The 14,780-nt window shown below is 35.2% G+C and overlaps 1 protein-coding gene across 3 annotated transcripts in view; it reads left to right on the top strand.

Annotated features, from left to right (window-relative positions):
* The window catches only part of LOC124154583 (acetyl-CoA carboxylase), a 73,676-nt gene that overhangs the window by 41,404 nt on the left and 17,492 nt on the right, over positions 1–14,780 (top strand). For all 3 annotated transcript variants that reach the window (XM_046528408.1, XM_046528407.1, XM_046528409.1), the window contains 16 exons: positions 835–997; positions 2,498–2,660; positions 4,284–4,538; positions 5,116–5,282; positions 6,248–6,459; positions 7,544–7,808; positions 9,853–10,096; positions 10,237–10,406; positions 10,517–10,605; positions 10,809–10,958; positions 11,413–11,616; positions 11,856–11,974; positions 12,061–12,418; positions 12,671–13,051; positions 13,269–13,505; positions 14,318–14,521. In XM_046528408.1, the coding sequence (XP_046384364.1) occupies positions 835–997; positions 2,498–2,660; positions 4,284–4,538; positions 5,116–5,282; positions 6,248–6,459; positions 7,544–7,808; positions 9,853–10,096; positions 10,237–10,406; positions 10,517–10,605; positions 10,809–10,958; positions 11,413–11,616; positions 11,856–11,974; positions 12,061–12,418; positions 12,671–13,051; positions 13,269–13,505; positions 14,318–14,521 (3,381 nt within the window). The remainder of the gene's footprint in view (positions 1–834; positions 998–2,497; positions 2,661–4,283; positions 4,539–5,115; positions 5,283–6,247; positions 6,460–7,543; positions 7,809–9,852; positions 10,097–10,236; positions 10,407–10,516; positions 10,606–10,808; positions 10,959–11,412; positions 11,617–11,855; positions 11,975–12,060; positions 12,419–12,670; positions 13,052–13,268; positions 13,506–14,317; positions 14,522–14,780) is intronic.

Here is a 14,780-nt window from a genome sequence, read left to right as displayed (position 1 = left end):
GATCAATAAGCCGAATAATAAACGAAAGGTGATAATGTTAATATCTCCGGCGATCATCTGTCTTAATCAAAAGTAGTTACGCGCACATACACGTCGATTGCCGTATGTTTTAGGTTTCGATATCCTCCTACGGCAAATTTGAACTAAGAGCGATATTCGAGTTCGTAAAGGAGCCTGAAATATTACTGAGAGGGTGCACGGGGAAGCAATTATTAGATTCGCAATGTTTTTAGTTTCAAGCACACAGCGCGAAGCCATTTCAACCGTTCCTGTATTCATTTTTGCAACTCATTGAGATGAATAAATAACCGGACTTCATATTGCTCCAGTCGGAATTTTCAAAACAAGTCGAAAGACAACTGCGTAAAATCAAGATTAGCGGCCTCTTTGGGGATGGGGTTGTGCTGCACAAAATCGAAAAACTGCGTAAAATCAAGAAAAGATGTAAAATCGAAGTTTCACCATTGCAACTCCTTATGCTTTCCAACCGGACTTGAGTGTCGCTGCGTAAAAACGAGACTTGATGTAAAATCGAAGTTTTACTGTACTACTATAAGACTACTATGAGATACAAGGCTAGTATATGGCCATACTATATCTATAGATTCTAATAATCTTTTGTACAAGAATGCTAAATAGAATACCTAATACATTTATTATTGGGAAATAGTAATTGAAACTGAAGTTATGGCTTTGGTAGCTTTGACGATGTAGAAGGAAAGTACTTAGTGTCACAACTTTCCTGAATGGACTTAGAATCTATTTCTTGAATTATTGACAGATAGTAATTATTTATAACTTGATATCTATATTTCACAAGTATCTTTATTTCAGATTGCTATGGGAATACCCCTTCATCAAATCAAAGACATTCGATTATTATATGGAGAATCTCCGTGGGGTGGAACACAAATTGATTTTGATGTGCCATTCCATCAACCACAGCCTTGTGGGCATGTTATAGCTGCAAGAATTACCAGTGAAAACCCTGATGAAGGTAACCTAAGTTCTTGTTGAATATTCAGTATTTTAACGATAATATTGTATTTTCTTGTGTAAACCACACATCTTTTTTCTGGAAGTGCCAGTGAAAAAATGGGGTATGTGGCTGACAAGAATCATCCAGATTTTCATATAAAGCATGCACTATTTTTCCTCAAATTCCTGTCATTTAATTCTCCCAAGTTTCACATTAGTGAACATATCAATGTGAATCCGTGAGTATGGTTGGGAGTCAATCTGTAAAATATTTTAAGTAATTAGAAATAGCAATCATTGTTTATCAAAGTGTGAGCATACAACACTACTCGCAGAAAGGCTATATCGGAAATATCACGTGACAAACCACAGAATAGTTTAGATCATTTGTAAGGTGATATGCTATAGGACTGATATGTTTTCAAATTTTTGTCTACATTTTATCCCATTACCTGCCACAAGGGATTGTGGCACCTTAGAGTATTTTCAAAACTGCAATCGGTTTTTGTTATGGTATCTATATAAAGTCTTCATACTTTCATTACCCTGACTTACTCTTGAATTTCTGATGTAGTGATGAAATTTTCAGCTCCATTGTTTATCTTTTTTTGTCGGATACTATCTAGCTTAATGTTGAAGAATAATTATTTTCCTAGAAATCTATTTACAGCCCAATATTATCATCCAATTGCACATTACCCTGACTTACTCTTGAATTTCTGATGTAGTGATGGAATTTTCAGCTACATTTTTTATCTTTTTTTGTCAGATACTATCTAGCCTAATGTTGAAGAATAATTATTTTCCTAGAAATCTATTTACAGCCCAATATTATAATCCAATTGCACATTATACATATTACAATGTAGCGTTGTCATTAAAAAATTTATAGCATTTACAATTTCCATTGAAACTAAATCATCTACTCATTTTTGGTGACGGCTAGGTAGTTACAGATGTGTAAATTAATCATCACTGGATCTAACTTTGATACACCATACGTAGCAGTATCAGATTGGTACTCATATACTAAAATGTATGATCACTGAAGGAAAAGACAAATATAAGAATGTAATTCAATAATCTCCTTCAGTTTGTTAGCTGCTGTGATAGAAGCTCTGATTCAGCTAAGCAAATTGATATTGTTGTAGTTACATGGGTTTTTACTCAGCTGCACTTTGCTCATTGATTGCTTTTCGTATTGCCATGCACAGAATGCAGTGGTACACTGCGTGACTGTCACTTGTTTTGCTCCCTTTGGCTTTGTGGTGATCAGAAGTGAGTGAGGATTTACTCGCTTGCAAAACTGACTGGCAGTCATTACTTTGATATCAGTTGCTCAATTCCATGATGTTTTACCGCTCGCTTGCTCTCTGATCAAAGGTGATCATTCAGTGAGGCTGAATGTGCCCATGGACCTTATTCATACTTGAAAGTATGATTGTAAAGTGAATAACTATAATTGAATGATAAATTTGTTACATGCATTAACTTAAGTTACTTTTTCCGTTTGTTACAGGATTCAAACCGAGCTCTGGCACGGTCCAAGAACTGAATTTTAGGTCTTCCAAAAATGTGTGGGGATACTTCAGTGTGGCTGCATCTGGAGGCCTTCATGAGTTTGCCGACTCTCAGTTTGGGCATTGTTTTTCCTGGGGAGAGGATCGGGAGCAAGCTCGTGAGTGAGTATAGTCTTTCTTATTTTGTACAGGACACAAATATTGTAAAAATAAGTTGCCATGTCTTGCATTAAAGTCAATTTTTATGAGCCACCTGTTGGATTTGGAAAGGTGTATTAAGAAAAAGTTTTTTCTAAATATATTAGCTGGAAAAAGTACAGTGACGAGTTCTGACCATATCTGGTCCTTTTTTCAGTTAAGCTGAGCTCTTAGTAGCTGATTTAAGTCATCTGCTCAATCCATAAATTTATATAACATCAATCTTAATCATAGTCCATAGCACTCTGGAAAAACACTTCTTATTTTTTAGTTGCTTCCAAATTTGGCACAATTTGATGAATGAATTACAATTATAAATGTTGTATACAATGCGTGGGTATGTGTAAAATCATCTTGGGTTTGACTAATGGTTGGGCTTTTCATCGCCAAAATGTCAACCAGTGACACCTAAAGCATCGGCAAGACTATTTCCTGTTCTTGGGCTATTAATACTAATTAGACTAGCATCGTCCTGTTGAAAAATAAGGTCACATTTTCTTCTTATTTCATTTGAATAATGCTACATAGCCCAAGAACTGGCGGAACTTTGATAGGAATCAAGAGGAATAATCTGTATATCCATCTGTTTAAAAAGGAACACAAAACTGCTCTTTGTCACCTGCAGTATACCTGTCCTGTACTTATTGGAGCCAGCAATCAGTTTTAACACCTATGATAATGAGCAATTTAGTGCATCTGCATTGTAGCTAGACTGTAATGCCCCAAGGCAGATGTACAAAATGTGGCCTTTTGACATTGATGGAATTTCAAATTTTGCATAAGAGGCACAGTCCCCATCATACTATAGCTAAGGCATACCATCAACTCCATCAATAAAATTTTGTCAAGAGTTTTTGTTTCAATATCAGGTATACTTATTATATTTATCTCTCTGGAGCCCCTATAATATTCACCGCTCTGTGGTCTACCCCATCATAATTCCACTATGCAGCCATTGATATGTTGGGCATAAAAAAAACTCAGTTTGTCTGGAATCTGAACTCTGCATATTATTTGATTGGAAGGTTTACAATCCACCACAAGTGAGGTTTTTTTTATTTAAGAATGCAGTGCAAGTTTAAGAGTTAAGAATTCAGTTCAATCGATTTAGTGCTGATTTAATAGCTGTAAAGTGATTTTTTAAAACTCATATTAGATTCAAATGATAAAATATAAAATGTAATCTTGTTAATGAATCTGTTTTAACCAAATCTTATTGCTAGGTGATTCAAAAGTGGTTCCCAAATGGCCGTAAAATATATTAAGTAATTTTATGGCCATTTGAGATCCCCTTTTGAATCACCTATCTATAAAGGCCGTAGAGCTCATTTCCCCCGTTAAAAATCTTATTGGTGTCAAAATTTAGGTGCTTCCATCTAGGTTCAGTTATGATGTATTGTGTGAAAAAAATATGTATGGATTTATAAGCATAAAATTATCATGGCATAACCCCTTATTATATGTATAAATGTTGAGTGTATTGTCATCACTGAAGCTGCTGTAGATATTTTTATAGTAACTACAGTTTTTTAGTTTTTTTAAATATTTCCTCTGGTTTTATTAATAATAATATTGATTTTTTTAAAGGAACCTTGTTGTTGCTCTCAAGGAACTATCAATCCGAGGGGACTTTAGAACTACTGTAGAGTACCTGATTACACTATTGGAAACGAGGAGTTTCCAAATGAACACAATCGATACCAGCTGGCTGGATATCCTTATTGCAGAACGTGTACGTTCAGAAAAACCTGATACAATACTTGCTGTTATAACTGGTGCTCTTCATGTGGCAGATCAAACAATTCGCCTGGCCTTTCAAAATTTCCAGTCTTCTCTTGAGAGGTAAAATTCAATATTTTCTATCTAAATTTTCTTTTGGATGGAAAGAGTAATGCAATACAAGCTGTGAAATCCAATTGCATAAATCAGCACTGCAAAGTTTTGAGACCTTCCATTTCAGTGGTTCTATGTCATCAGGTATTATTGAAAAGTGTGATTGGTAGAATTTGACAGAATGGAATACAGCCACAATTATCAACTGTTCAATTAATTGTCTGTTGGATTATCCTCTATTATTCATTTCCTTGCCTTTCCTGTTCAAAACCGCTAGTTTTCCATGGAATGGATGCAAAAAAAAAAAATAGCAACAGAGAAATATGGCACAAAAGCTGAAGTAAAATTGCTCAGAAAATGATCATGAATGGATCATCTGTCGATTTTGATAATCCATTTGGTCTTCCTCCTCAATTAGGATAGATAATCAGAGATTGTCTTCATTTATGTTTTTATTATGAACTCAATCATAAAGTTCCCAAATTTCTCATCTTACTTCTCCATTCTTATCATTTGCAATATTTTATTGTAGCTTTTCTAACATAGGCATTGGAAATATTCTCAACTCCCTGTTATTAATTTTCAGAGGTCAGATTCAGGGTGCAAATACCCTTGAAAATGGTGTGAATCTGGAGCTCATCAATGATGGAGTGAAGTACAAAGTTTTAGCTACCAAATCAGGACCTAGCAGCTATTTTTTGGTCATGAATGGCTCTGTGAAGGAAATTGATATTCATCGAATGTCTGATGGAGGTGAGATTCATGCTCAAAACATAAGTGGTGTGCTAATAGTAATCATGAAATCGTACCTATTATTCTTACCATTTTTACTATCTAAAACAGCTCAGTGTTAGTGTAATGTATGAAAGGAAATATGTTCTCTCTTGAAGTCTAGTCTGAGTCACTACATAGATTTTACCAATTAAATTACCTTTTCATAAACCCTACATCCTAGAAATGCCTCCAATTTGTATGCTGAAAAAATGTGGTGTAAGCCATTGTTCGCATTTTAAAATTGTTCCTGAAAAACTTAACGGAAAGAAAATTTCAATTGAACTGGGGAATTAAAGCCTCGTATAAAAAATGTAGCAGAATAATAATTGGATCCAAAATTGCATCCATATCTCATAATTATTATTTAATAAATCCCTTAGCTGGGATATATAACAGTGAAATTTTGTTCCTATTGTAAATAATCGTCTGACTTTATGGTTTGGGTTGTATGGTGGCAATTATTGAGATACGTTTTGGTGTTGTTAGTGAGGAACTATTTGTAATAAAGGATGGTACGCTGATATGAAATTGCCTAGTCTCCACTTATAGTTAGTAAATGCATTCATTATATTGGTTTTCTGCGGATGTTTTGGGCTTTTTGCTAATTTCAATAGATTCATAGAACCCTTCAGTGGCGGACACAGATGGGAGGTGCGGGGAGGGTGCGAACCTTGTGGGTCCGCCTGTATTGCTGAACATTGCAGAACCACAATTATAACTTTTTTATATCATGAGATGGCATTGTCTTTTACATGTCTATAATCACTTTAAATAAAATTTTCTTATACTCTGTCTGTGACTTGATCAGTTTTTATTACGATAAAAATAAAGAGAACTCAAGATACATTTAGTGCCCTTTGAGGTTTTTCTGTATCTGCTACTAAGGGTCAAAAGTAATAATAATGCATATTTTGAAAATTTTTAATTTTCTTATAAATTTACAGGAATGTTACTATCATTGGATGGAGCCAGCTACACTACATACATGAAGGAAGAAGTGGATCGATATCGAATAGTTATTGGCAATCTGACTTGTGTTTTTGAGAAAGAAAATGATCCTTCCTTACTTCGATCACCTTCAGCCGGAAAACTTCTCAACTTTCTTGTGGAGGATGGAGGGCATGTGTTTGCAGGACAAGCATATGCTGAAATTGAGGTGAGCAAATGTTTGTTTCATTCCGGAGTGTCCTTTTTTTTGTGGGTAGAATAGGGTGGTTTCCTTTTTTTTTTTTAAATTGCCTAAATCGAAAGGTTATTACTTCTGGAGTACGTATTTCTCGCTTTTAGATTTTTAAATGACGATATCTATTTTTCACGATTAAATGAAAAGTAAAAATTTTCAAGCGTGCAAGAATGCGACGACTAAGTATGAATGCTGGGAAAAGCCCGTGTGACGTCATTCTGATTCCAACTGCTGCCGTATGAGGCCACCTTGGTGCGAGGCTTATGAGTGCTGCTATGATGCAGGCTGCTAGCAGGTAGTGCTTGGCTTAAATAAGGATTATTAATACCTGATGAAATGAAGGAAACTTTCCAACCATTGGCAATTTTAATAGGTGATTATTAAGAAATGCTTCCCTGAGCTCTGTGTCTCATGAATGCATTGTTAATCTCAGACGATGTAGAACTCCTGACTACTCATATGGCATCTACGTTCCTGTGAGGTCACGTGGAGTGGCATCGCATGGGTGCCAATCTGGCCTTTTTCAAATGAGGTTAAAATTGACTGTTAACATTCGTCTAAACTAGGTTTTCTAAAACCAAATACATATGTAATTTTTATAATATGAATATACTAATCGTAGGTAACGAATCCCAATCAATGGCTTTCGTTTTCTTTAATGAAGGAAACTACCCTATTGAAGATCATAACTTTTATTAAGGCTAAAGCTTTTTAGTAACTTCATTTAAGAATGCTTACTTCATTATTGTGCATTTGCTATATTTTTTGAGAGAGCCGTATAAAAAAAGCATGAACAAAATATCTAATGAAAACCAGAAGGGATATTTTCCTTCTTTATTAATATGAGTCATTCGTTAAACTTTCCACATTGTCCTGAAAGGGTCATTTAAAGTCCTGGCAAAAGTGGGTGTGAAGCTGTTAACTTGTTAAAGGAAAGCTAATTTGTATGAGTTCCGCTATTATCTTTTTCTGGATTTGAAAAGAGTAATGCTTGCATGTGGTTTTATTTATTTTTCTTTGTAGAAATAATGTACTGTTTTTTCCTCTTCTCCATTAGGTGATGAAAATGGTGATGACGTTGACAGCCAGTGAATCAGGAACAATATTTTATGTAAAGAGGCCTGGAGCTGTTCTTGAAAGTGGATCACTCATTGCACGACTCGAGTTGGATGATCCATCACTTGTAACTCAAGCCAAAGAATTCACTGGAGGATTTTCTAGTAAATCATCTGATGATTCATCCAAGTCCCATTTGACAGGACCTGAGAAATTAAATCATGTACATAACTCATACAGAAGTATTCTTGAGAATGTGCTGGCTGGTGAGTGCAAATGTTTCATGTTTGCTTAGTAATGTTTAAATCATCAGCTATGTCGCAGTTCTGCTTTGGTCTGCTTTTCCATTTTATACTGCGTATACAGTGAAGATTATTGGTTGAATGAGTCACTTTATTTTTTTATTGCACGTAAAGTATGTGCAAACATATATGGGCAAATTACCTAATAAAAAGATAAGGTTATAGATATTTAATATCAAAGCAAAATGCAGTAGAAGATCGATTATCCGGAATTCATGGGACCAGACACCTTCCGAATTAATGATATTTCTGGTATGATATGGTTGGGAAATTTCACAGCATTTTTATTCATTATTTTTAAATCATTTATTTCCAACTCCTCTGTAAACAGCCTATAATGGACTTTATGAAGATTCCAGCATTAAAAATGCGTAGCACAAACCTCCATGCCCTGAATTGGGACCACCAACCGATGCAGGACTCGAACCCACGACCTTTAGTTTGGCAAGCGAGGACTTTATCCCACTGCCATTGAGGGCAGAAAATTGCTATGATTATTCCCATCATTCATATGATATTTAACAAAATAACAATTATTTTGATTAATGCACATCTATACACCAATTCTGAAGCATAATTTTACTATTTTGAATGGACAAGCAGTCATTGACAAATCTGACTTCATGATGTATTTATAAGTAAACTTAGTATGGCAAACATCATAAAGGATGTAATGCTTGTACTACATCATTGATGAATAAGTTAAATAAGAAAGGTGCTAGGTGGAACACCTAAGGTACACCCGATGTGAATACAAAGGAATGAGAAAAGCTAGATTTAATTCTCATAATTTACCCTCTATCACTATGAGTCTTTGAGCCATTCTATTAAGTTGCTGTCTATACTGTATACTCTTAATTTATCAACTAAGGTACAAATATGTATTCAGAGTATCAAATTATTTATGAGCTTTATGAGAGATATTTGGTGATCACGACTAAAAGCATTTAAAATACAGTTTTGAAGGACCATCTGGTTTGTTCTTGTAGATCTACCACGATTGACATCATGTTGTTCATCCATTACAATACATGCATATATTAGTGGATTTCTCCATTTTCGGGTTATCGCCGCGTTTCTTGGTCAGAGGTGACGACAGTTTCACCAGGATTCCACCAGGCGTCTTCAGGTCACTTCGACCTGAAGACGCCTGGTGGAATCCTGTGTACGGCACGGAAGACTCCGAGAGAACATTACATACATATATTTAAAACGGTATGTTTGATAGAGCTCTTATAATCCCCGGAGAATCACCCATCATATTGGGTCCACTTTATATGCAAAGGTGAATTATGAAGCCCCTCTATTCCCAAATTCACCTGTGATTACAGCTTTTATTTTTAATTGTTGATATTTCACCAAAGAATGGCATCTGTGTTAAATTGTGTATTTGTATGTAATTTTGAAAAAAAATCTTAAAACTTATTAATGGGGCTCATTTCCAAACACCATGCATTTGTGGCTGCTTGTCGCTCGTGTAGTGACATGATCGCAGTTATGCATAGTATCGTTTGGGATTGGTATTATATGTCAAATCATTTGTGTTATGGGAAATCATATTCCAGACACCATACCAAACAGATACATAGCACCAAGTTGCACATGAGGCAGTCATAGAGGAACGTGGTTTCCTTGAGCATGGTACTGTATTTCTTTTAAATCAGTTTTCGAAAAACCGTTGCAGATATGTAGAGCCTGTAAGCTTTTGTTTATGTTATAGTTTTTGAGAGTTTCTAAGTCATGGTAGCAATTGTTGCTACTACATATTTTGTATGTAAAAGCATCAATTTGTTAGGTATTTATGATTCCTCATTTCGGTATCTCTTTAAAATTTGGAGTAAAATCATCTCTGGCCATTTTTTGTTAAGCCACATCATTTGAAGTTGAATCATTTTCCCCCCTTTTTTAGGATATGGATGCGTCTTTTCAGTCTCTCATTTAAAAATTTTAACATTAGTTACGCTTCAATGTCCCTTTTTTTCAAATAAAATTATGAACATCATTTTAGGGTATTGCCTTCCTGATCCTTATCACACACCAAGACTGAAGGATGTCATTGAAAAGTTCATGTCATCCTTGCGAGATCCAAGTCTCCCACTGCTTGAACTTCAAGAAGTTATTGCTTCTATTTCTGGACGCATTCCAATTTCGGTGGAGAAGAAAATCCGTAAGCTGATGTCGCTATATGCAAGCAATATCACTTCTGTTCTTGCTCAGTTTCCTAGTCAGCAGATAGCAAGTGTGATTGACAGGTTAGTGGCAGAGTCCTAACTGTATACATTTTCCATGGATTATTTGTAATTATTTGCTATGAATAAATTGTAATTATTTTGTTCTTCATGATAAAATTTTGAAATCTTCATGAAAATCAGAATGTGCAATTCTTTTTCAGCCATGCTGCTACTCTACAAAAGCGTGCTGATCGAGATGTATTCTTCCTGACCACACAAGGGATTGTGCAGCTTGTTCAGAGGTATAGGAGTGGCATTAGAGGAAGAATGAAAGCAGCTGTCCATGATTTGTTGCGTCAGTATTTTGCTGTTGAAAGCCAGTTTCAACTTGGTAAGATATTGCACAATTTTTGGTTAATATTTTTTTTACTTTCCCATTGTTTCAAAAATACAATATTTGACATTCTGTACAGAAATAAATTAATTTTCCGTGTCTACTAGGTCATTATGACAAATGTGTGTCAGCCCTGCGGGAAAAGCATAAGGATGACATGGCAGCTGTTACTGGAACCATATTCTCTCATAGCCAGGTATGATTAGGGCTATATGTTTTTTGCAACATAACCCATCATAAAATAATATTTTAATTTTTAATAATATTTTAATTTTAATTTCTTCTGAGTATGCCTCTACATCAGTTAATACTTTGCATTTGCCAAAATAGTCTACGACAAAATTTTAGAATATCTAACTTTTTAATTGATAATTTTTTACTTTGTGTTTATGATTGTAGGTTGCTAAGAAAAATATGCTGGTGACTATGCTGATTGATCACCTGTGGGCTAATGAGCCTGGATTGACCGATGAATTGGCTTCTACTCTCAATGAATTGACATCTCTAAATAGAAGTGAACATTCAAGAGTGGCTCTTAGAGCCCGCCAGGTAAGTTTATTAGGTGACTTTTGTCAGGTGAATTTGAATGAGATCAATGATAAAAAATGTTGGCTGTTGAAATAATGCTGTCTGATTTCAGTTATCTGACTACATGTATTATAATTAGCATAATTTATTATAGACTTCAGTCATACAAAGATTAAGATTATTCTTTCTAAGAAAAGATTATCTTCTGGTTTTTTATGTTCTTTTAAGAGTTGAAAGATTTTTGCTATGCATCTCTCAGGAATTAATATAATGTCAGCATTTGAGAAACATTTGAATTGTGCACGTTACTAAGAAATGAATTGCCTGGTACTATATTTTGCATCTTAGAGTTAAATTAAAGATGAGGCTCTTTTTTCGGATGCAGTATTGCTATTTAATCTTAAGAACTTGTATTAATTACAGTCTAAATAATTGTGATATTCCATATCTAAACTTTGATTTTTACCTACTTTAGGTATTAATTGCTGCCCATCAACCAGCCTATGAGCTTCGTCATAATCAGATGGAGTCCATATTCCTTTCTGCTGTGGATATGTACGGGCATGATTTTCATCCTGAAAATTTGCAGAAACTTATTATGTCCGAGACATCCATTTTTGACATTCTTCATGATTTTTTCTATCACACCAACAAGGCTGTGTGCATGGCTGCTCTTGAGGTATGCTGAAAATTATATTTTTCTCTTATTAGTTCTTTTGAAATTCTAATATAACAACAAGGTTTTATAGATGCATGCATAATTGAATATTAATTTAAAATATTTTAAATGATTTCTGTGAATCTTTTTATTCTGACGTTGTATCTAAGGTTTTGTGGTTATTATTTTCATATGAGGAATTTTTTCTATTTTTGTTGACTAATGTTGGTAATCTTGATCATTTATATTGCTGGAATTAGGTCTATGTTCGACGAGCCTATATTTCTTATGAACTGACGTGCTTGCAACACATGGAATTGTCAGGAGATGTATGTTTTGTGCATTTCCAATTTCTTCTCCCATCCTCCCACCCCAACAGGTGAGAATGCCTCATTAAATAAAAATATTTGAGTAATTTATTTAATTTATAAGCCTGTGTGACTAAAAGTTCTTGGGTCCTCGTAGGCATCCACATAATCGTGTTATTGGATTGTATGGAGAGGAGGGCATTGATGCAGAGTCATGGTCATCCTCTGGAAATGCTTTGACTTCTGGGGCTAATGTTGGTGGCTCGTCATTGTCTATGGGAATGTACATGGAAGACTGCCAAAGAACTGGATGCATGGCTGCCTTCACATCTTTCGAAGAGTTTGAAAACTATGCAGATGAAGTTTTGGATCTCTTGGAAGATTTTGCATCTACCTCTGTGACAGTGAATCCTAAAGTAATGGAAGCTGTGGAATCCAGTGAATGCCGTCTGTCAACCTCCATCAACATATCTATGTCCCTTGGGGATTCGGTGCCCAATGAAGAAGCAGAGAAGGTAGGATGTTATGCATGCTATGGTTTTTGGCTGAACTACTATGAATTAAATATCAATGCAAGGAATATATCTATGAATTTCACTTTTCCTTACAAAGCAAAAATTGTAAAAGTTTTTTCAAACTTGTGAAAGGTACAGAATTGAATTCTAAATCTGAATACTAAAGAGGGAATTTTTTTTCTAATCTTGTTAATTTATTTTGAATTCAGCTATCTATCTATATAATGCCACTCATCCTATCATTCTTTTTAGCCACGGGAGCCAATACATATACTGAGCATTGCATTGAAGAATCCAGGCTTGTCTTCTAGCAAGGATGGTGAAAGTGGTAAAAACAGTGCTGAAGAGGATGATGAAGTTCTCAGCCGAAGATTTGGAGCATTTTGTGCCTGTCGTCAGGAAGACTTGCTGAAACGAGGAGTTCGACGAATCACTTTCCTCACTCTTTCTAACAGGGAGTTCCCTAAGTTCTTCACATATCGAGCTCGTGATATGTATGCTGAGGACCGCATTTACAGACATTTGGAGCCTGCTCTTGCATTTCAATTGGAACTTAATCGCATGCGCACCTATGACTTGGAAGCTTTGCCTACCTCCAACCAGAAGATGTTGTTATATCTTGGGAAAGCTAAGGTAATTTATATTATATTCAAGCCTGTGATCTGATGGCCTTCTACTTAAAATTTATATGATAAGTGTTTGGGAATCTAGTGGGGTGGAAAATAGTGTTTGTCAAGTTTTACTGAGAAGTTTTATACATTCATTCTGGATGTAACTTACCAAAATTAAGTAGAGGTTATTCCTTTGAAATATTTAAAAAAAAATTATTGTCCTATGCTTTCTATTTTAGGTGGCTAAAGGTCAAGAAGTCACTGACTACAGATTTTTTATTCGGTCTATTATTCGTCACTCTGACCTTATTACCAAGGAGGCATCCTTTGAGTATCTACAAAATGAAGGGGAAAGGGTCCTTCTGGAGGCCATGGATGAGCTTGAAATAGCATTTTCTCACCCCTGCAGTAAACGCACAGATTGTAATCATATCTTCTTGAACTTTGTCCCGACAGTCATAATGGATCCTTCGAAGGTTAGTCAAGCTTTAGCAATGAAAATATTTTAAGCTCTTTATATCTATTCAAGAATGTAGCTGAAATGTTATTGAAGGATAGTGCCTACTAGGGTTCTGCAAGCAACTTGAACTTTGGATCTAGCTAAGTTGAATGAAACAACTTCATCACTTTTTTAATATTCAAGTTGAGTCATAAAAGATATCGAGAAAAAGATCTATGCATACAAGATAATGGAGTTAAATAATGTTGGAGAATAGGTATCGTTGCTTTTCTCTTCTAGTTAAATTAGTCAATTACCAATTTTAGATTCCATATTTTATAAGTATAAGACCCCCCTTTTTCATATAATTGTGTGAGAAATGTTACAGGTATGACTTTATTTCAGTACAAATCTCTTATACAACCTTAGAATTATCACCAGAGTATAATAAATTTTGTCATAATAGAGTATAGTATTTACTATCTGGTTTATTAAAAGACTTCTTTAGATGTTTAGTTAGAAAATGAGTCAATATCTGTAATTTTTAGTCAACAATCCACTTATTTTGAAGAGCTTTTTCTTCAAATTTGTGGTGTGGCAACATAGGCGGATCTGGGGGTGGGGGGGGGCACGGGGGCACGTGCCCCCCCCCATAACCTTAACAAATATGGAAGATTTTAATAAAGTCCCATTATCATTGCGTTCGTTTTGTATTACGAGGTAACCTTGTGCCCCCCCCCCCTCCCAAATCCTGGACACAGCCTTGGTTGTGCCCCCCCCCAGAAAGAAATCCTGGATCCGCCCCTGTGTGGCAACATCTGTATTCATGTTTAAATCTTTTCTTTGCAGATTGAGGAGAGTGTTACGAGCATGGTAATGCGATATGGCCCACGCTTGTGGAAGCTTCGAGTCCTTCAAGCAGAGCTTAAGATGACAATAAGACCTACTCCAAGTAGCAAAACCACCAACATCCGTCTCTGCATTGCCAATGAATCTGGATATTATTTGGACATATGCCTCTATCGAGAAGTGACTGATCCTAAAACGGGAATAGTAAGGATTCTTATCTTCATTTTATATTTTGAACTCTATTTATTTAGGTAATCATATTTCACATATGATAGATTTTATTTTTTACTTGCTACTAAAATGAACCAAAATTATCACAACTGGTGATATTCTGCATCACAATTATTTTGTTTGCTGTAGATTAATGTCAAATGTTGCCTTCTTGTCAAGTTTACATGTCAGTTGTTATGACAAAGTAACATATTTGAGTATTTTAAGATGCCAAGCTTTATATTCATGCTAT

This window comes from Ischnura elegans, chromosome 2, assembly GCF_921293095.1.
Source record: "Ischnura elegans chromosome 2, ioIscEleg1.1, whole genome shotgun sequence".
Taxonomy (NCBI): Eukaryota; Metazoa; Arthropoda; class Insecta; order Odonata; family Coenagrionidae; genus Ischnura; species Ischnura elegans.
Note: the sequence above shows the minus strand (reverse complement) of the source record. Positions and strands in the feature narration are given on the sequence as shown.